The sequence below is a fragment of the Rosa chinensis genome, chromosome 1 (assembly GCF_002994745.2).
Source record: "Rosa chinensis cultivar Old Blush chromosome 1, RchiOBHm-V2, whole genome shotgun sequence".
NCBI lineage: Eukaryota > Viridiplantae > Streptophyta > Magnoliopsida > Rosales > Rosaceae > Rosa > Rosa chinensis.
Window position 1 is genome coordinate 51,463,203 of NC_037088.1, and position 20,942 is coordinate 51,484,144.

The window sequence follows — 20,942 nt, forward strand, 5'->3', positions numbered from 1 at the left end:
CAAAAAATTGACCTTCTTGTGGTGAGAAAATTTGATCAGTAAAGGAAACATGGGTTACAAGGGCGTGCTTTACCGTAATCGTTTTAAGGAAAAAATAATTTCTTGAAGAAATAGGGAAAATGACCTGTAGATGAAAATATAAATGTTGGATCCACACCAATACCAGCAATCACAGTCCTTACCGACGTTGGTATTAATTTTTCATTACTCGAACATTTCCTTTCTCCCCCATTCCTTCTCTCCGATTCTGGGTTTATTAAGACTTGATCATTCTCTTGAGACGCTTCATTTGAGTTTTGATTCTAGGTAAAAGCTTGTAAAGAGATTACGAACATAATTTGTTATCGACGTGCCTTATCAAGTAGTTTGTAGTAGCTTTCATTCTACTAGGAAAATGCAAGTTTGGAAAGATATTTCGTATCTGTTTGGAGACGAGATTACCTTGTAGCCATTGTTACCATCAAAAACTTTTGTACTTGGTTGTCAAACAATGAAGCAGAAGTACACCTCGCAGTTGTCGATGTAACAATGATGTATGTATCAATTTTTCTTTAAAAATATTCAATGCAAACAAGTAGTTCAGAAAGCATCTACTTCAAACTATAAATTTCTTTCTTTTCACAAAAAAAAAAAAAAAAAAAAAAAAACACTATAAATTTACCAAGTGCAAAAGTAACAAACTGCGATAAAAGAGTCTCAAACCTAAAAAAGAGAGTTTCCCTCTCGACCCTAGCAAACCCTAGATCAACTCTTCCGATCTTTCTTTAGACGACAATCTCTGTCGTCTTTCCTCCATGTTGGCATTCAAGATCCTCGTTTGGAACTGTAGGGGCCTCAACAACACCGAGACATAGGATGCCCTTGTCAACCTTGTTCGACAGCGCAACCTTGGTATTATCTTTCTTTCTGAAACGCTAGCTTCACCGGACCTTCTTTTTTATGTCAGGCGAAATTTGGGATTCGATGGCGTCATCTGTTCCCCTTGCAGTGACGATTGTCGTGGTCTCGGTCTTTTCTGGCGCAATGAAATCCCAATGCGACTCCGAAATTATTCCTTTAATCATATTGATTTGAAGTTGGTACTATTGGTTCAGAAGGAGTTTTTCGATTTATAGGGGTGTATGGAGTAGCTACTACTGTAGATCGTATGGCTACCTGGAACCTTCTGCGAACCCTAGCTACCCAGGTTAACATGCCTTGGATTGTAGCAGGGGACTTCAATGAGATTCTCTGCCTTGCAAACAAGTCTGGTGGTCCACCAAGGAATGCGCACAGCTCAGATGAACCGGTTCCGGTAGGCCTTAATGGACTGTGATCTAATGGATATGGGATTCGTTGGTCCTCGATATACTTATCCAATCGATTCACCAAAGAGAGGCTTGATCGGGCTTGTTAGAAAGTTCATTGTAGGGAATTATATCCCTTTTCTAGAGTTATTACATTGCCATTGAGCAGATCAGATCACTGTCCTCTTCTCATCGAAGTGAATCCAGAACCGGTCTCCTCATTTAGGACCCCAAAGCAGTTCCGCTTTGAAGAGATGTGGTAGCAGCATACTGATTGTGATAATGTGATTGAACAAGGTTGGATGCTTCCAGTAACCGATGATCTCATGGATCAAGTTGGTAGGAAAATCAAGCATACTGGTGATCTTTTACAACGTTGGCATTCTAGTGTATTCCAATAGAGTCAAACTGAGATGAAGCTCAGGGTAAACTAGATGATCTTATGAGGAAGGATTATGAGGCAACTCACTTTGAGGAACAGAAGGCACTACAGTTTAGATTGAATGAGGTACTCTCTCTTAACGAGGCTTATTGGCGTCAACGATCCCGAATTCAATGGTTACGAGAAGGAGATCACAATACCTCTTTCTTTCATAGAAGAGCGTCTAATCGGCGATGTTGGAATAGAGTGAAGGGTTTGGTTAATGACCTTAGGCAGTGGACAGCTCAACCTAATGAGGTGGTTGACATTCTTATTGATTACTATGATAATATCTTTCGATCGGAGCATGTGGATAGTGAGGCCCTAGCTCTTATCATTGACTCTATGCAAACCAAAGTTACTGATGACATGAATGCTGATCTCTTAGCTCCTTATACAGATTCTGAAATAAAGAAGGCGTTATTCCAAATGCATCCTTTAAAATCTCCTAGTCCTGATGGTATGTCTCCTTGTTTTTTTTTCTTCAGAAATTCTGGAATATTGTTAGACATGATGTTTGCATGGCTATTAGAGCAATGCTTCTTACAGGTCAGGTTGCACAAGAATCTAATTTCACTCATTTGACGCTTATTCTGAAAATCAAAGAGCTAAAGTTGCCATCTGATTTAAGACCAATTGCACTATGCAATGTAGTGTACAAGATTGCCTCTAAGGTTTTGACTAACAGGTTGAAAACAATCCTTCCTCAGATTGTCTCTCCACTCTAAAGTGCCTTTGTTCCCCAAAGACTCATCTCAGATAATATTTTAGTGGCTACAGAAGTAGCACACTTCATGAAGCAACTTAGAAGGCAGTCTGAGGGCTTCTTCTCCCTGAAACTTGATATCTCAAAAGCCTATGATAGGTTAGAATGGCAGTATGTGGAAGTAGTTTTACTCAAACTTGGATTTTGTAGAAGATGGGTGGATCTTGTGCTAGCTACTGTTAAATCTGTCAGTTATTCTATTCTTATGAATGGCAATCCAACGGGCTTCATTTTACCAACACGAGGTATTCGACAAGGTGACCCTTTGTCACCTTACCTCTTTATTTTGTGCGCGGAAGGTCTTTCCTCATTAATTTCTTCTTCTGTTCAGAATGACACTATCAAAAGCTTACTATTGTTGGCAACTTCTCCTGTAATTCATCACTTACTCTTTGAGGATGATAGCTTTCTTTTCGGGGAAGCTTCTGTTAGAGAATATCAAGGTTTCAAGAACTTGTTATCTATCTATGCTCGGGCTTTTGGACAGATGATCAATTTGCAAAAGTCCAGCGTTGTTTTTAGTTGTAATGTCAGCCGAGAAGTTAGAAATCATCTTTCTTCGATTCTTGGTGTGACATGCGTCAAGGAACATGGTTTGTACTTGGAACTTCCCATTTATGTAGGTCACAATAAGAAGGCTATTTTTGCTTATCTAAAAGAAAGACTTACCAAAAAGCTAATCAGTTGGCGATACAAGATCCTCAGTGCAGGTGGTAAGGAGTTATTAATCAAAGTTGTGGCTCAAACTCTACCTAATTATGTTATGAACTACTACTTACTACCCAAGTCTTTATGAGATGACCTTCAACAACTTTGTTCTCAATTTTTTTGGGGAAGTACAGATGAGAAGAGGAAGATACATTGGCAGTCTTGGGAAAGGATGTGTGTCCCTAAAGATGTTGGTGGCATGGGATTTAAACATCTCCATGCTCATAATTTGGCTATGCTAGCTAAACAAGGTTGGCGGCTCCTCTCAAAGCCATATTCACTAGTTGCACGGGTCTTTAAAGCTGTGTATCATCCTTGGGGCTCTTTTCTTACTGCTGACATGGGTAACAGATCATCTTATTCTTGGAGAAGCATAATGGCAGCTTGACCGGTGTTACAAGCTGGTTTATTTTGGAGGATTGGTAATGGTAGGTCGGTGAAGATTTGGGAGGATGATTGGATATCTAATGTATCATCTCGTTCCCTGGAGAAACCGGCAGATACGATGTTTGCTTTGATCCTGATGTTGCTTCCCAGGTTTTGGCTATTCCATTAAGCAGACGAGTGGGGATTGATAGAGCTACATGGAAACTGGATAAACGTGGTTTCTTTTCAGTCAAGTCAGCCTATGCCATTGCTTGTGACTTTTCTATTGGTAATGTGTTTGCTTCAACTTCCCTTGGTGATCCTTATGCACAACTTTGGAATGCTTTGTGGAAAACCAATGTTCCAAACAAAGTGGCCATTTTTGGTTGGAAAGCTGCTCACAACTTGCTTCCTACTCGAACTGCATTGACATTTAAAGGCTATTCAGGTGAATTAAACTGTTGTGTTTGTTCTGAATCTATCCTTGAACATATATTTTGAGAATGTAGTATTGCCAAAGATATTTTGGGTGTTCCTCCATTCTCCTTTCCATCATCCTCCCTGTCTTGGAAAGAGTGGCTTTTGGACCGAGCTTCTGTCCTCTCCACTAGTGTGTTTGATAAGCTGCTGATTTTGTTATGGAGATTTTGGAAAAACTGAAATGATAAGTTCTGGTAGGGCTAGGCGTGGGTCGGTCCGATCTGGAATTTGTATGGACCCGAGACCGAACCCTACTAATTGGTCTCAGTTCGGGCTTCAGTATTTTTCATACTAAAACCGATTACAACCCGAACCTTTTATATTCAGTTCGGGCTCTCGGGCTTTCGGTCCTTTAACACAAATGACACCAGATTTCCAGCCACTGCCTTCTGGGAAATGACATTTTCCTGTTTTTCCAACATCTTCTTGGGACAATGCAATACAATCAGTCAATCACAATGAGATACATAACATAACAAAACTCATACACAACACATTAATGATTACAAAATACAATGGAAGTTGCAACTGATTGAACTGAGCAACTTAACTCAGACACATGAATACCAGAATTAGAGAAGGTAAACTCATGAACTTCCAGCAACTGAACTCATTCCATAATCCAAAGTTCCAAACTCAGAAATTGAGAAAGCAAATTATTACAACTCTACAAGTTTGAACTGAAAACAAAAAAATAGAACAAACTGAAATTGTCCAATAGAATTGAATCAATTGATGGGTAGGAAGAATTGAGAAGCAATAGGCACAAAGGATTGGTACATAACAGCAGCATTACTATCTCCACCAGCAACAACAAACACTCAAACAAGTAATGCAGCAAGCACATTCACATTGCTCCAAGCCTCCAATAACCTGCAAAATTGAAAATTGTAACACAACATTACACACTTCACAAGCACATTCACATAATCACATTGCTCCAAGCCTACAACACATCTCAATTATGAATTCCCTTAACACATTGCAATTCCACAACATTACACACTTCACAATTATGAATTTCACATTGTCATGGAATCGATTGTCTTTTGAATATCTTCACAACACATTGTCTTTAACATAGTTCACAATTAAAAAGTAACACATACAAGTTGAAAACATTGCAGTTCCACAACAAAACACATTGCTAGAATGCTAGTCAACACATTGCAGTAATGCAGTTCAACAACAACAAAAATAAACACAGCAAGTAACCTGCAATCATGCATCAAGCATTCAAGATGAAGTATTTGAAGCCCCTGCTGCATCACAATCGATTGTTATCTTTGCAGCCTTTGAGAGCTTTCCTACACGATCCTTTTCACTTGAGGCAGTATCCTCAAGTTGATGTTCTACATGAAAAGTACTCACAATTAGTTCACTTTAATAGTTTAATGCGGGAAAAAAAAAACAAAAACAAAAACTACACAAGCAATGTACTGAAAGTTTGAAACAATCGAGCACCTTTTTCCATTCTTTCATAGAATTTGAACTCTTCAGTAGTTGGAAAGTACTCGATCTCGGATATGCTGGTAGAATTGATCAAATTTTGCATGCATATGAGGGCTTCCACAGTTCTTGGAGTCATTGAACTTCTATAGGGATCTATTACCCTACCTCCAGTACTAAAGGCACTTTCGGAAGCCACTGTACTAACTTGGACAGCAAGCACATCTTTGGCCACAAGTTGCAAATTTGGGTACTTCACTCCATTAAGCCTCCACCACATCAAAATGTCCTAATCCTCTTCTTTAGGTGGATCTTCAATTGGATCAAGACAATATCTGTCCACTTCATGTTGCACAACAACCTCTTCTGATTTCCTGAACTCAGTTTTCCATTTATTTAACATGTCAGCTCTCTTACCACTCAAGGTGTTACGTCCCGTATCGTAAATTACCAGTTTACTAGTTATTTGGTCGGTAAACGACCTTTACTTTCACTTTTACTGTCGTTTAAGTACTTTTAGTGGCCTTAAAAGTTGACTTTTTGTTCAGGTCAAAATTTGAGAAAATGTTCTTCATGAAAGTTGTAGAGGACGTTAAACCGAGCGCGTGGATATGTGGTACGTAAAAATCGGAGTCCGTATGCGAAAGTTATAAGCGAAATACTAAAATTACTGATCATATGGTAAGTTTCTATAAATAGCCAAGTTACTGTGGTAAGTTTCCATTTTTGGAAACCTACCGGGCTTTTCTCTCTCCTCTCCCCCGATCCTTTCCCCTCTTCGACCCGATTGCTTCTTCCCCTGATTTCTTCCTCGTCCGGCCACCCCATGATGGAATCCGGGCATCGGCAAACTCGCCTCTTCATCCTTGTCACGCCTGTGGTGGTGTTTTGCGGTGGCTCGGCCGGTGGAGCTCGGAATTGAGCCTTGAAGTTCACTGTAGCAATTTGGGAGTTTTGTCGATTTCCGGCCGTCTCCGACCACCAAACTGGCGTCGAAGGTTCGGTTTTTTCCAATGATCATTTCCCCTCTAGCCTTGAGCCACGATTCACAGTGTAGAGAGAGAATTGATCAAAACCCGATCCTAGGGTTCTTGAGTTTTCTGGGTTTTTCTTCACCGGCCGGATTCGACTGTTTAAAGGTAAAATTGGGATGTGTTGTAGTTGAGAAAAATGATCAGTGTGTTGAGTAGGTGCTGTTGTCAAAATTTGGTAGCCATCGAAGATGGCGGTCGCCGGCGTGTGGGGTCCACGCGCTGCCACTGTGTATGGCAGTATTTTAATTCCAATTTTTAGCCCATTAAATTGTAGAAATGTTGTAGAACTTGTATGTGAAGTTTGGTGAATTTTGGAGAAGTTTGGAATTAACTATGAAGTTTTGAAGTTTAGGGTTTCGATTATTGAATTACGAGAATCCGACCGTCGGATATCTCTCGGTTCTGACTTGGAACCTTTAAGATAATGAATTGGTATTAGAGATAAATTTGGGTTGAATCCGAGAACAAGTGGAGGGATGATTTGTGAGGATTTGATTATGGGATTCGTATTAAATTGTCGAATTGTCGCTTACTGAATATAATCGTGTACAGGGCGACGTACTGAGCTCTGGCTCGATGAAGGAACTCGTATACGTGATCGTTGGAATAGTACTGTGAGTGGACTTTTGTTTTAAATAATGATGCATGCGTTTATTTTTCTTGAATTAATGCTTTATTTAATTAACATATTACCTTTCGAGCATATGAATTTGATTTCGATTTATCTCGTGGATTTGCTTTCGATAATGATTTTCATGAAGTGATTATGATTTATTCCGGTTGTGAATTTCGGATATTATTTTGTTATGCTCGGATTCGAATTTATAATTTATGTTGATTTTCGACGAATTATTTTCCGAGGTGATTCCGGAGTTTCATATTTATTTTTCATTCACCGATTTGAGATCTCTGAAAGATTTTCGAAATGGGATTTCGATGAAATTATTCCTTGTTTATTTATTCGATCTTTGGATCTGGCATTGGGAATGCCTTAGCAATGATTTCGGTTTGAGAATTATGATTTTGTTTGATCTCGCCTTTCCGCTATTGGTTTGAGATACTTTGGCGTGTGGAACACGTCGATGATATTAATTTTCAGCTTACTGTGAGATTTTGGGGGAAGCTTTATGGATTTATGTGGTTACGGATTACCCTTTTGCCATACTTTGGGTGACTATTATAATTGCTAGCATTGATCTTCCGCCTTTGTGGCGAGGTGATGGGATCACCGGATCCCTCCGCCTTTGTGGCGCTGGTTACTGTCTTTGTGACAGTAATTCTAAAGCCCAGTATCCTATCGCTACACATAGTGGCGTAAGGGTATATTTCGGGAGTAATGAGAGTACTTTAGCCTGGGGGGCTATCACCCGATCCTGGGTGGCTCACTCGTATGGCTATCATCTTCCCCTACTCTTTATACTATTTTGACTAGCGGGGTTAGTCCGATTTCCGTTGAACCAGCGGGGCTGGTCTCGTTTTGTTGAGTATCGGAGTTTCAATCTTTTCTTTCAGTTGTTTGTGACTACCGGGGCTAGTCGGTTTTCTTGAGCAGAACTTCTCTCGTTTTGGTTTCCTTAATCATTGCATGCATCGGGAGTTTTTAAAGAAATAAATGTGGGAAAGTATAAAATCCCTTTTGTTTAAAATTGTTTATTTTTGTCCACTCACACTAACGTGTTTTTCAATACTTTCCCCCTGGACCCTTCCGTTTCAAATGCCCAGTTTGCAGGCGAAATTAGTTGAGGTCGGGCGTACATGGAGTTGAGGCATAGTCAACAGCATGGCTTTCGCGTTTGCTTTTGAATTAGGTTTTCCTTATTTACCTTTCTGTTGAATTGCTCTGATTACCTGTGGAACTAATGTTGTTAAGTTGAGATTTGTGTTTTGTGAATTGGAGAACGTTGTGATTTGGGGAGCAGGGTGGCTCCGGGAGAATAAGGATGAATGATTTAGAAGTGTAAATTTCCTTTCTACAGGTTTTGGGTAGTCCATTTTAGGGGAAATTCTGCCAAATTTTTGGAAGAATTTCTTCTAAGGTGGGCCCCGCAGGGCCACCTCGGGTTTCAGGGTGAAATCTGGGTTGGGTCCTGTCACAAGGTCCTTGTACTAGAGCTGCTGCTTCCAATCCTTCCACCAGTAATGCAACTCTCTGAACTGGTTCTACCTTTCTGAGGTCCATTTGAAGTTGCATACAGGTCAGTAAGCTGCACAACTAACTCCTTCAGTTCGTCTGATGCCTTCTTTACTTGAGAACCATCATATCCAAGCATATCCCGACAAGTACTGCCAAAATTCCTAAGCTTATACCTAGGATCCAGCATGAGAGCTACCAAAAAAGGCTGGTTCATGTCCTCCAACTTGGCAAAGTACTTTGTAAACTTGGCTTTCATCTTCACAGCCATATGGTGAAGGGTTCGGTGTGCTTCATGCTCAAAATCTTCTTCATCTCTATCAAACAGGTCCTCTATCTCAGCTTGAATGCTTACAATGTCATGGAATGCTCGATGTGAGGTAGGCTTGTTTGATAGACTAACCCTCAAGGTTACCTCATAGAAAACCTTCAAGAACTACACAAATATTGCAGCTTTATCCCAACCTTGTTCATTTGGTGGTCCAATCCTCTTTCTGGTCTTCGGATCAACCACTACAAAACCATCCTCAAGCTCCGCTTCATTGTCTTCTGGTTCAGGTTCATCAAAATAGCTCTCGTACTTCCTGTCCTCTTCGTCAGCCATCCTATAAAAGGCTTTATTCAACTCTAGGGTAGTCTCCAACATAATAAATGTCTAATTCCACCTAGTTGGGACATCTAAGACACAAATTTTCTTAGATTCTAGCTTCTCTTTCTCAACACACTTCTTAAACACCTCAAGCCTCGATGAACTGCTCCTAACATACTTAACTGCATTCCTAATAGAACCCACTGACCTATCTAACATTGTGAGTCCTGATCTCACAATGAGATTCAGGATGTGAGCCAAACACCTCACATGCAGAAACTTCCCTCCTAAAACCGGCTTCTTCGACCAATTTACCATTTTCTTCCTGACATAATCAATTGCATGCTTATTAATCGCGGCATTATCGACACTAATTGTCAAAACCTTCTCGATACCCCATTGAATCAAGCATAATTCGATAAGCTTTCCTATATATGCTATTGCCCGAATGATTACTAATTACACAAAAGTTGAGAATTCTTTTGTGCATCTTCCATCCATAATCTATAAAATGTGCAGTTAGCACCATATAGTTCATGTTTTGCACTAATGTCCATGTATCAGTGGTTAAACACACACTATGACTATGTAATTCCTTCCTCAGCTCCACCTTTTTAGCATCATACATCTTCAAAAATATTTTCACTATTGTTCTCCTAGATGGAATCTCCCACTTTGGGACAGCCACTGAACAAAAATGCCTAAAACCCTTTCTTTCAATTGCGGTGAATGGCAATTCATCCATCATAATCATCTCAACTGCAGCTACCCTACACCGATCCTACGACCACAGTTTAACAGCTAGACTAGGTTCACCACTAACACTTAGACTCCCATCACCACCCAATAACGTCTGCCCTTTCTCTATGTCAGCCCTACCCAGATACTTCTTACAGACATCTTGAATGTGTCTCCTAAGAGAACTAGTCCCATTTTCATATGGATCACAAGCCAAATCAGTTGAACAATACTTACATTGGGCACGAGTGACAGTTCGAACTTGCCGCATCTTCCCATCAACTGTTTCGAACATAGGCTTCTCAAGCTTCTCAAAATGCAGCCAAACTTCTGATCAAAACTTTCCATCCTTGTCACCCTTTTTCCTCTTCCCCTTCCCTTTTGGGTCAACAGGTGGTAGACCTGTTGAACTCGCCGGATTGGATTGGCTTGCTTCCGCTGTTGAAGTTACCAGAACTGTAGCATTTCCGGCACCCCCAGAAGCCATGCTTGTTGCTGACTTGACTGTACGTTGTCTCAACTGAGGCCATGCTTGGCAGCGAACTTACCGGATGGGAAGCTTTGTTGATTGACGATTTGAGGGAAAGAAGAAATCGAGGTCTGTGGATGGAAGGAAGAAAACGGAGAATGCGAATCAGACAAACAGAGAATCAGCCAATCGAGGTCAATGCCTCAGAAGAAATCTGGGTCAATGGATGGAAGAAAGAAAATCAAGAAATTAGAAATTAGAGAATGAGAATCATAGAGACAGAGAATGATAGTGGATGGAACTCATGGAAGGAAGAAATAGGGGTTAGTGGCTTATTTTGGTGGACTAACTGATTGAGGTGGAATTTGGGGAAGAAGATTGGGAACTAGGGTTCTAATAGAACAAATGAGGCAAAATGAGGCTGAGGTCTTGTTTTGACTCGGGTGTTTGGGATAATTATGGACCAATGGCACACTAACACGTATACAAGGCTGTATAATCGGGTAGGTTCGGGTAACCTGACCTTAGAGAAGTTACAAACCGAGACCGGCTCGTATTTGATGTTATCGGTTCGGTCTCTATCCCGAGTCGTAAAAATTGACTGCACAGACCGGCCCGAACCGTCGATTTCTTGGTTTTTCAGATCAGTCCCTCAGTTTTTCTGCCTCAAACGCCCAGCCCTAAGTTCTGGAGGAACTTATCTCAAACTAGTCAGAGTTTAGTGGCGTCGTCTATGGCTTGGTATGAGGAATATTTGTAGGCTAATAAACCTCTCAATAAGTCCACATCTGCTTGACAGAAAGCCAATAAACAGTGGATGGCCCCTATGGGAGAGACTTTGAAATTGAATGTGATGGTGCTTTTCTACCCAATGTACAATTTGGAGGTACAGGTGGAGTTCTCCGCAATGCTCAAGGTCAGTTTCTTACTGCTTTTTCGCGTCGAATGAACTTTGTAAGCTCTCCATTACATGCCGAGTTGTTGGCCTTAAGGAATGGTTTAGAACTACTGCAAGTTATGGATGTTACTAACACTATGGTGGAGACCGGCTGCTTGTTGGCTGTACAAGCCATTAACTCAGAAAGTTGTGATTTATCTCTTTTGCGAGCCTTAGTAGATGATATTAAAAGTCTGCTGGACTCTAGTGTTGATCTGTGTATTACTTTTGCTCCTAGACAAGCTAATGTTGTAGCTCATAGGTTGGCAGGCCTTAGCTTTGAATCAAATGTTCAACTTGAGTGGTTTGTAAACGCTCTAGATTTGATACTGGATGCCCTTATGTATGACTCTACTCGTACCTAGAAATAAAACTTCTTTCTTCTTTCAAAAACAAAAAAAACAAACTGTGATAAAAGATAATACTCGAAATTTTGTAAAATGCGGTGCATAAAAAAAGGGTACCATTTCGAGTGGAAGCACTACGTACAGAAGTTCTCTTAGGTAGTACAAGAAGTTCGACGTTGTCAGAGGAAAAGAAACTCACAAATCGTCGTCTTGATCTACATAACAAAACTTCTGCTTCCACGTACATTGCCTCTCAAGTGCTTCAAGGTCCGATTTGAATGGTGGATGACCCCTAATAAAACAGAGTATGAAGCTTGTATCACCCGGAGAGGACTTCTCGAAGTTGCTGTTTGGGTGATGAACATAAAATTACTGGTCTCGCTTCATCAATCTCTATCCCATTGAGCAATCCAATCACAGATAGACATTTTTGGGACAACTTCGAGAAGAAACAGATTCAGTAACTCGACACCCTTGGTAGACCAGGGAATAACATGTTGAGCAACAATGTAACCAAGAGATTTGAGTTGCCTATATATAAGCAGTAAATTCCTCCCAACAAAACTCATTCTGTCCATCTGAAACTTCATGTATATATCTTCCAAGGAATCGAAAGGCTAGCATCACTTTATTCTCCATCTTGGCTGCAACTTGGATGCCGGGCCAGATGCTTAAATTAAAGATCTTCTTTATCAAAATGAGGAAGGGCACCTCTTCGACCATTAGACTTTTTGATAGGCTTGAAACTATCATCTAAACATTCGTCATGCATAGTAGTATTGAGAGAGGCTTAGCGTCATTGAACATATCTTCTCCTAAATAATCCATGTTGATCAAGAGACTTGAGAGAGCTAGGGAGAGTGAAGCTCTGAGCCCCAGCCATAGTATTGGTTCCATTAATTTACATTTTGATGTTTGCGGCATTGGCTCCTTCATCTTATGAATGTCCTCTTCAACACTAAATCTCTCCACACATGACGGAGGTGCAATTTCTGGATTTCATGCACTGCCATAACTGGTTATCATTTTTATGATTGTCATCTACAACTATCTCAAGGCTTTTTAGAGTTTCATTTTGGGATCACTTTTTAGCATCCCTCGAGCGAGCACTATACCAAGTCGAGCCAACTTGAAGATCATGCGATCAACAATATATCTAGGCAACAGCCATTCAATTGGACGAGTCTTAACTTGCCGGCGGCGACCGGACATATGCAAGTTCTGGACAAGCACCGGACATATGATTCGGAGACAAGGGGACCCTTGTAGCCATTGTAACCATCAAAAGCTTTGGTACTAGAATGAGACAATGACGCACAAGTGCCTCGCAATCGTCAGTGTAACAATGATGTATGTATGAAATAAGATAAGTGGGGGGTGAATATGTTAGATGGGTTCCATGTTATACCTTGGCAGCCCCGCCGCCGCATTTCTCTCTCTCTCTCTCTCTCTCTCTCATGACTTATCTTGATATATGCTTCCGATATTGACTCCTTGACGGAAACCTTCCGCTGTTGCCATGTGCGCGCCCACTGGTCTTTCATCTTTTTTAAATTGAGTGCATCTTAAAAGATAGAAATTAGAAACGAATTGGAAAACCCGGTCCATGGGTGCCAGCTGCCCAGCTACAAAAATAGTGACGTCAGCTCTAAAACTAGAGACGTGATATAATTGGCTAATTGGTATCATCTTATTCAATCTAATGGTGTGTGTTTCAAAATTAAAGTTAAATAAAAACTAACCGAAACATTGAAACATTATCGGAATAAACTCTAAAGTTAAAGATTATTCTCGCTTTCTCTGTTTATTTTCTCTCTGATCTAATTTTGGCAATCTACCTCTTTCTCAATAAGAGAAACTCAAAAACACATGGTGAGAAAGAGAAAAAGCACTCATTTTATTGATTTTAGAGGGAGACAAAGAAAAGCCAGAATGATGATTCTTGGTGGAAGGCGATTCAAAAACACTCATTGATGCTCTCAACCATTATACCCCTATGACTTGGCGTATTAAGTTCGTTGTTCAAGACATTTGGCTTCTTGCATCTCGTTTTGCTTCGGTCTCCTTTTCTCATATTTGGACTTTGGAGAGAGGCTAACTTCTTAGCTGATAGTCTAGCTTCTTTAGGCCATTCTCTTTCGGCCCCTTCTTTTTGGTTTCAGTAGCTTTCTCTAAATTCCTCAAGCTCCGCTTTTCAGTTTGATTAGTTTGGAAGTGGGTGTGCTCGAGGCTTTTCGTTGTAGTTTCTTTTTCTTCATAAAAAAATAATAATAAAAAAAAAAAACTCTTGCCATCAATAATTTCGAGAGGGCATATTACGCTCCTACGAAAGATGCCAGAGCCAAAAATTACATTCGGTAAAAGTCCTTAAAAAACAAAAGACGCGTAGAGAATTGAAATTTTAGACATTATAAACAGGAATCTCACTTACATTTTCTACCGACATATCCACTAAAATTGGGACAGCCAATACGGATGGATACGAGATACCTAATAGCCTCGTAGTATGGTCCCATTCCACACAAAAATGATGAAGCCTGGTCAGAAGTCATTCGTTGACCAAGAACTCAATAACTTGTTTCCTTTTTTGAACATAGCAGCTGTCTACACTTTTGTCTCCACCTTTCAAGAAAAATAAGAGACAAAATTTACCAGAAAAATCTGCAGGAAGAGGAACAAAGCCAATGGGTTGCGCAAGCTCAAACAAAGCCAGAGTCAAAGCTGGCCCAAGTGCCAATTTAGAGCTTAATCCGGCTATTCTTGCTTGTAAGACACCCTGTGAGTTTTATCGACCACCTTGTATATGTGCCAGATTATATTTTGTTGATTTTTGTCATAGTGTGAGGTTTATAGATTTGATTGTTGTTTTGTGTTTGGGAATTGGCAGTTTCTGTGAGTGAGGTAGAGTCTTTGTATGAGCTATATAAGAAAATAAGCAGCTCTGTAGTTCAAGATGGGCTTATACACAAGGTCTGTGCTTTCTCCTAGTTCTATTCTAATTTTACTCCTTGAAGTTTATAACTTTATAATATGTGTGTATAAACATATGAATTATGTATTGAAAACTTGATTGCTGAACTGGTTTGAGGTTTGTTTGATCAATAGAAAGAGTTGCAGCTTGCGCTTTTTCAAAACAGCAGTAAGCAGAACCTCTTTTTCGACAGGGTATGTGGTCTTGATTTTTTCTCAACTTGCTTGAGATGACTGCCAGATTTTGCTTTTTCATTTAAATATTGAAATACTAGATGTCCGGGTTGAAGTGAATTTTCAATGTATCTTTGCTAGCCTTAGAAATGAAGAGGTCGGACATAGTAATGTTGGATAGACTAGGATGTATAAGCTGCGATTTTAGTATCTGTAGTCGCATATCGGATGATATGATTAACATCCCACATAGGCAAGGAGTGTCATACTGAACAAATTGGAATAGTTTTGTTAAGATTCTCATTTTCCTAAAGTTTCTCTATGTTATGCAATGGTTGGGCAGATATTTGATCTTTTTAATGTCAATAACAATGGGCGTATTGAGTTTGAAGAGTTTGTTCATACATTGAGTGTTTTCCACCCAAGAACTCCTGATGAAGTCAAAATTACATGTAAGTACCAGACTCGTGATTGTAAATCCTATATTGGCCATTTCCTTGAGTTGGAAGTTTCTATGTTAACTTCCAAATGATACTGTACTTTTGACTCATCCAGATACTAAACTGGGTATATTTTCATGGCAGATGCTTTTAAGTTATATGATTTGAGGCACACTGGTTACATCGAGCGTGAGGAGGTAAGTCCATTGGATTCTTACTCTTTCTTCCTGGTTGTTCATTGAGTTACCCCTGTGCACTACCGGTTTTCTAGCAAAGCCAGCAGCTTATGATGTTCATATGCAATTATAAAGTAGGCTATTGTGAGAAATGGATTGAATATAGATAGGTCGCATAGAATATTCATGATTGTGAACTTGTGATGGTCAAATTCATTCGGCTCTGCAGAGATTTCATGTGTAGAATTGTAAAATGCAAGCCATAATGATGTTTTGTGTATTTGTGGGAACAAATTTTTATGCAGAAATCTATCTCTAACTGATGGCACTCATATAGCAGTAATATTGTAGATCAGCACCTCAAATTATGGTCTTCTTTGATCTAACTTTGATTTCATGATTGCATTCATTCGCCCTATGGTGGCTATATATTGTCATGATTGCACCTCAAATATCCTTCCCTGTTACTTTGTCCTTTGAATGACACTAACAACCACATAAAACCCCTTATATATTGAAAACAGTTGAAGGAGATGGTGGTGGCTCTTCTGAACGAATCTGATCTGATTCTTGCAGATGATATTGTTGAAATGATTGTGAATAAGGTATGAGTTCTGAAATGACTACGTAGCTCTTTGATGGTAGCCTTCCATCATTTCTGGTCTCGGTGATCACACTTTCTTGTATGTACTTGAACAGACATTCATGGAAGCAGATGGAAAAGCAGACGGTAGGATTGATGAAGAAGAGTGGAAGGAATACGTAGCAAAAAACCCTTCTCTACTGAAAAACATGACTCTTCCATACTTGATGTGTGTCCTAACCTCTAAGTCTACTTTCTGAGTAAACCTTATATGGCATTTGAAATTTTCTTTCACAATGAAACCATGCAGCAATCATTAGAAATTCTCGAATTAGAGATGCTGTAATACATTCTTTCCCATAACTTCTCATACCGGGGACTAGTTGAACATGATTAGAATTCAGATTCACTGCACACTTTTAGATTTTGGAGAAGTTCTGAATCATAGGCTTCATTTTATCTATAGCAGTATTTTTTTGCTCAGAACTAACATTCACGAATTGGATGCGCTTTTCTCAGGGACATATCTCTAGCATTTCCCAGCTTTGTGCTGAATACTCAAGCAGAAGAATCTCAATTGTAGCACAGAACTAGACATAAAGTCAGAACTGTTCTCTACATGCAGGAAGATAAAGAAAATGGAGAATCATGCAAAGGCGAAAAGAAAATCCGGTGTCCTATTCGATACTTACCCGCAATACCTCTGGACTTTACCTTCTTCGCAAGTGTCTGAGACCGATCAGGGCCAGCTCGGAGGATCTCTGAGTTCCCAGTATCCGTTAGCAGTGTAGACAATGATCGACTGCTCGACAACTTCTGTAATGGGAGCTAGGGTGCCATGTATCGAAGGTTCCAAGTCAATTTGTTCAGTCTTCCCAACTTCTTTTTCAAAATTGTTGTTGTAATTTACCGACTTGTAACTTGGAGCCTTAGATTGTATGATCAAACCAACCAGCGAATCAGGGATGTTCTTAATTACACAAAGCATCATAAGTAGTACATTCCAGTTGAGCTACAGAAGACCAAAAGTTTATTGGAATATATCTGTATATAGAAAAAAGATTATCTTAGATTTTTTGAAAATTACAAAATTAAAAAGAAAAAGGTAAGATTTGTCCTTGGGCTGGCCACTTAAATGAGATGGGAAAATTTTTTTTTGTAGGGTGACCTTGTCACACAGCACGTCCCCCCACCTAGTCAAAAATTTTGGGTCTTTCTAAATGTACCCAGTAAAAATCTAAGTATATACTCAGTACATAAAAATTTATCATCGATTTTCATTTTTACCCCTAATTATACCCAGCACTCCGTCCTGATTCCACTTCGACACCGCTTCAATTCTTCCAAGGAACCATAGTTCCCGGTCTCTCTCCGATCATTGGCCTCTATATACATATAGATTAATTGTTCGAGTTGACCGAAACTAAAATGGACATGTATCTGTTAATTAATCAAAGCTTAGGGCAATCATATTCATACACTTGGTTCTTGATGAAACTTTCTTTGCTTCGATTATTTAGATCAAGATGTTTTTGGAGAATTCCTTCTTATTGCAATTAATTTATTACTAGGCACTATTACTTGCTTATGATCAATTAAATCTTTAATTGGATTTTCCTCTTGAACATGAAATTCTTTCATCTAGAGAAAGCAATAACCCAACAATGAAAGTTCTCGACAAAACTGTTGAAACCACTCCAACATGAAACATGGGTGTTTTTGGAAGGAGCAAATTAAGAAAACCTAATTGCATCAAATGGAGGGTTGACGGATTACTGAGAAAAATCAGCTGCATAATTTGATATGCAGGGTTTGGAGGTAGGAGAAGTGAGGTAGGGGTTTGACTATTTTAGTAAAAATAGAAATAGGGGTAAAACTGGAGATGTAATAAAAATATCTTAGACTCTTAGTATACCCCTATATCCATTTTCATACTAAAATATTTGCTGGGGACATTTAGAAAGACCCTCATCCAAAACAAATCACGCTGCCTCTGGTTTTGATCCGTCTAATACCAAAATTTTCTTTAATGCTTAACACTTGCACATGTGACGAGCTATAATTGGACTGCTGAACAAACTAAATGATCTGACCGCTATATTCTCATGAGATGCTATCAACATTGGCTTTTCTATATGAATTGTACAAGAAACGTAATCTTCTTCTGTCTAGGCCGTTGACTTGATCTATAAAACAGACACCCCCATAATTTACCAGAAATTTGCATTCATAGGGTGTTGGAAACTTGGAATTGAATGGGTAGCTGCAACTCAAAGAAAGCTGGCCCAAGTGCCAAAGTACCATCTGGGTTGGAACTTAGTCCGGCTGTTCTTGCTTCTAAAACTCCCTGTGAGTTTAATCAAACACTTTCTGTTCCAAATATATGAATAATATTTTGCTGATTTTTTGTCATAGTGAAGTGTATAGTTTGAATCAAATGGATGTTTGGGAATTGGCAGTTTCTGTGAGTGAGGTGGAGTCTTTGTATGAGCTATACAAGAAATTAAGCAGCTCTGTAGTTAAAGATGGGCTTATACACAAGGTGTGTGCTTCCTCCTTGTACTGTTCTGTTTTTGTGGGATTGGTTACTAGCTGTCTAACTTAACCATGCAGTCTATAAGACATGCCTCATCAGATAAATTATGTATTGAAAACTTGACTGCTGAACTAATTTTAGGTTTGTGTGATCAATAGGAAGAGCTCCAGCTTGCGCTTAGAGTAGCAGTAAGCAGAACCTCTTTTTCGACAGGTTATGTGGTCTTAAATTATTTTCAACTTGCTTGAGATGACTGCTTGATTTTACCTTTCCATGTAAATAGATTGAAATACTAGATGTTCAGGTTGAAGTGAATTTTCAGTGCATGTTTGCTAGCCTTAAATTTCATACATAGTAATGTTGAAATTAATACATCCTAGTCTAAGGCTGATTTCAATATCTGCAGTCACATATTGGATAAGACCCCCACATATAGCAAACAGTTTTGTTATACCGAAAATTGCTATAGTTTCATTAAGATTCTGATTATCCTAAAGTTTCTCTATATATGTTGTGCTATCGTTGCAGATATTTGATCTTTTCGATGTCAATAAAAATGAGCATATCGAGTGTGAAGAGTTTGTTCATACATTGAGTGTTTTCCACCCTAAAACTCCTGATGAAGTCAAAATTACATGTAAGATCCAGACTCGTGATATTAAATCCTGTATTGTCCATTTCCTTGTGTTTGAAGTTTCCATATTTCCACATGGCACTGTCCTTTTGACTCATGTAGATACTAAAATGGATATAATCATGGCAGATGCTTTTAAATTATATGATTTGAGGCACACTGGTTACATCGAGCGTGAGGAGGCAAGTCCACTGTATTCTTACTTTGGTTGTTCATTCAGTTACCCTGGTGGACTTCTGGTTTCCTAGCAAAGCCAGCAACTCATGATGTTCATATTGATTACTTATGTGGCTCTGCATCTAGCATTTGGTAGATCTCATACAATAATTGTCCTAGCTCTACCGTATATTTTTGTTTCATTTCTTCTGGAGCAATCCTAAAGTAGGCTATTGAGAAATCTGATTGAATATAGATAGGGTCCAATTGAATTTTCATGATTGTGAACTTGTGATAGTCAAATTCATAATTCGACTTTGTAGAGACCTCATGTCTATAAATGTATATGCAAACCATGTATATGCAAGCCATAATGATGTTTTGTGTATTTGTGGTAACAAGTTTTGATGCAAAAATCTATCCAACTCATGGCACTCATATAGCAGCAGTAATTAATATTGTAGATCAGCACCTCAGATTCTGGTCGCTTTGATCAAACTTTGATTTCATCATTGCATTCATTAGCCGATGGTTGCCAAAGTACCATCTTATTCTTTCAGATGATATTGTTGAAATGATTGTGAATAAGGTATGAGTTCTGAAATGACTGCATAGCTCTTTGCATGATTGCAATACCATCATTTCTGGTCTCGGTGATCACACTTTCTTGTATGTATGTCTCACTTAAACAGACATTCATGGAAGCAGATGGAAAAGCAGACGGTAGGATTGATGAAGAAGAGTGGAAGGAATATGTAGCTAAAAATCCTTCTCTTCTGAAAAACATGACTCTTCCATCCTTAATGTATGTCCTAACCCTGGAGTCTACTTCTGAGTAAACCTTATATGGCATTTGAAATTCTACTTAATTTCTTTCGCAAAGAAAGCATGCAGTGATTATTAGAAATTCACAAATTAGATGCTGTAATATACTCTTTCCTATAACTTCTCATACCGGGGACTTGCTGCACGTGATTAGAATTCAGATTCACTACAATCTTTCAGATTTGGAGAAGTTTTGAATCATAGGCTTTTTTTTATCTTTAAAACCTGTTCTTGCATGGAATTAACATTTGCGATTTTGATGCACTTTTCTCAGGGACATTTCTCTAGCATTTCCCAGCTTTGTGCTGAATACTCAAGCAACTAGCCATAATTAAAGCCAGAAGTGTTCTCTGCATGCATGAAGATATAGAATATGGGGAATCATGCACAGGGGAAAAAAATCCGGTGTCCTATTGCCCTATTGGTTACTTACCCGCAATGCCTCTGGACTTTGCCTTCTTCGAGTGTCTGAGACAGATCAGGGCCAGCTCGGGTGATATCTATGTTCCCCAGCATCCATTTGTAGACATTGATAATTTGATCGACTGCTCGACAACTTCTGTAAGAGGAGCTGGACACCATGTACATGGAGCTATGGAGGTTCTAAGTAGATATGTTCAGTCTCCTTAACTTCATTGTCGAAGCATGTTGTAGACTTGTAATTCACTGACTTGTAACTTGAAGCCTTATATTGTATGATCAAACCAACCAGGGATGTTCTTAATTA

The 20,942-nt window shown here is 39.2% G+C and overlaps 3 protein-coding genes across 7 annotated transcripts; all 3 read left to right on the plus strand.

The window, feature by feature from the left end:
- Nucleotides 1–1,728: 1,728 nt before the first annotated feature.
- Nucleotides 1,729–4,048, plus strand: LOC112169252. Its single transcript, XM_024306265.1, has 3 exons — nt 1,729–2,167; nt 2,257–2,381; nt 3,719–4,048. Exons 1-3 carry the CDS (start codon nt 1,729–1,731, stop codon nt 4,046–4,048), a joined length of 894 nt encoding a protein of 297 aa, XP_024162033.1.
- Nucleotides 4,049–14,254: 10,206 nt separating this feature from the next.
- LOC112181992 (calcineurin B-like protein 7) lies at nt 14,255–20,942 on the plus strand. Of its 5 annotated transcripts, none has more exons than XM_040512100.1 (8): nt 14,255–14,499; nt 14,609–14,691; nt 14,827–14,886; nt 15,209–15,317; nt 15,450–15,502; nt 16,006–16,086; nt 20,083–20,195; nt 20,490–20,942. In XM_040512100.1, exons 1-8 carry the CDS (start codon nt 14,406–14,408, stop codon nt 20,548–20,550), a joined length of 654 nt encoding a protein of 217 aa, XP_040368034.1. In that variant the 5' UTR covers nt 14,255–14,405; the 3' UTR covers nt 20,551–20,942. The 5 variants fall into 5 exon arrangements, with proteins under 5 accessions (XP_040368034.1, XP_040368071.1, XP_024176183.1 ...); XM_024320415.2 differs by lacking the exons at nt 20,083–20,195; nt 20,490–20,942 and adding exons at nt 16,181–16,293; nt 16,584–17,100 and having other exon boundaries at nt 14,272–14,499; XM_024320416.2 differs by lacking the exons at nt 20,083–20,195; nt 20,490–20,942 and adding exons at nt 16,181–16,293; nt 16,584–17,100 and having other exon boundaries at nt 14,273–14,487.
- LOC112181993 (calcineurin B-like protein 4) lies at nt 18,098–19,610 on the plus strand. Its single transcript, XM_040512175.1, has 5 exons — nt 18,098–18,413; nt 18,524–18,606; nt 18,759–18,813; nt 19,129–19,237; nt 19,364–19,610. The coding sequence occupies exons 1-4, from the start codon at nt 18,320–18,322 to the stop codon at nt 19,134–19,136; spliced, it is 240 nt and encodes a 79-aa protein (XP_040368109.1). The 5' UTR covers nt 18,098–18,319; the 3' UTR covers nt 19,137–19,237; nt 19,364–19,610.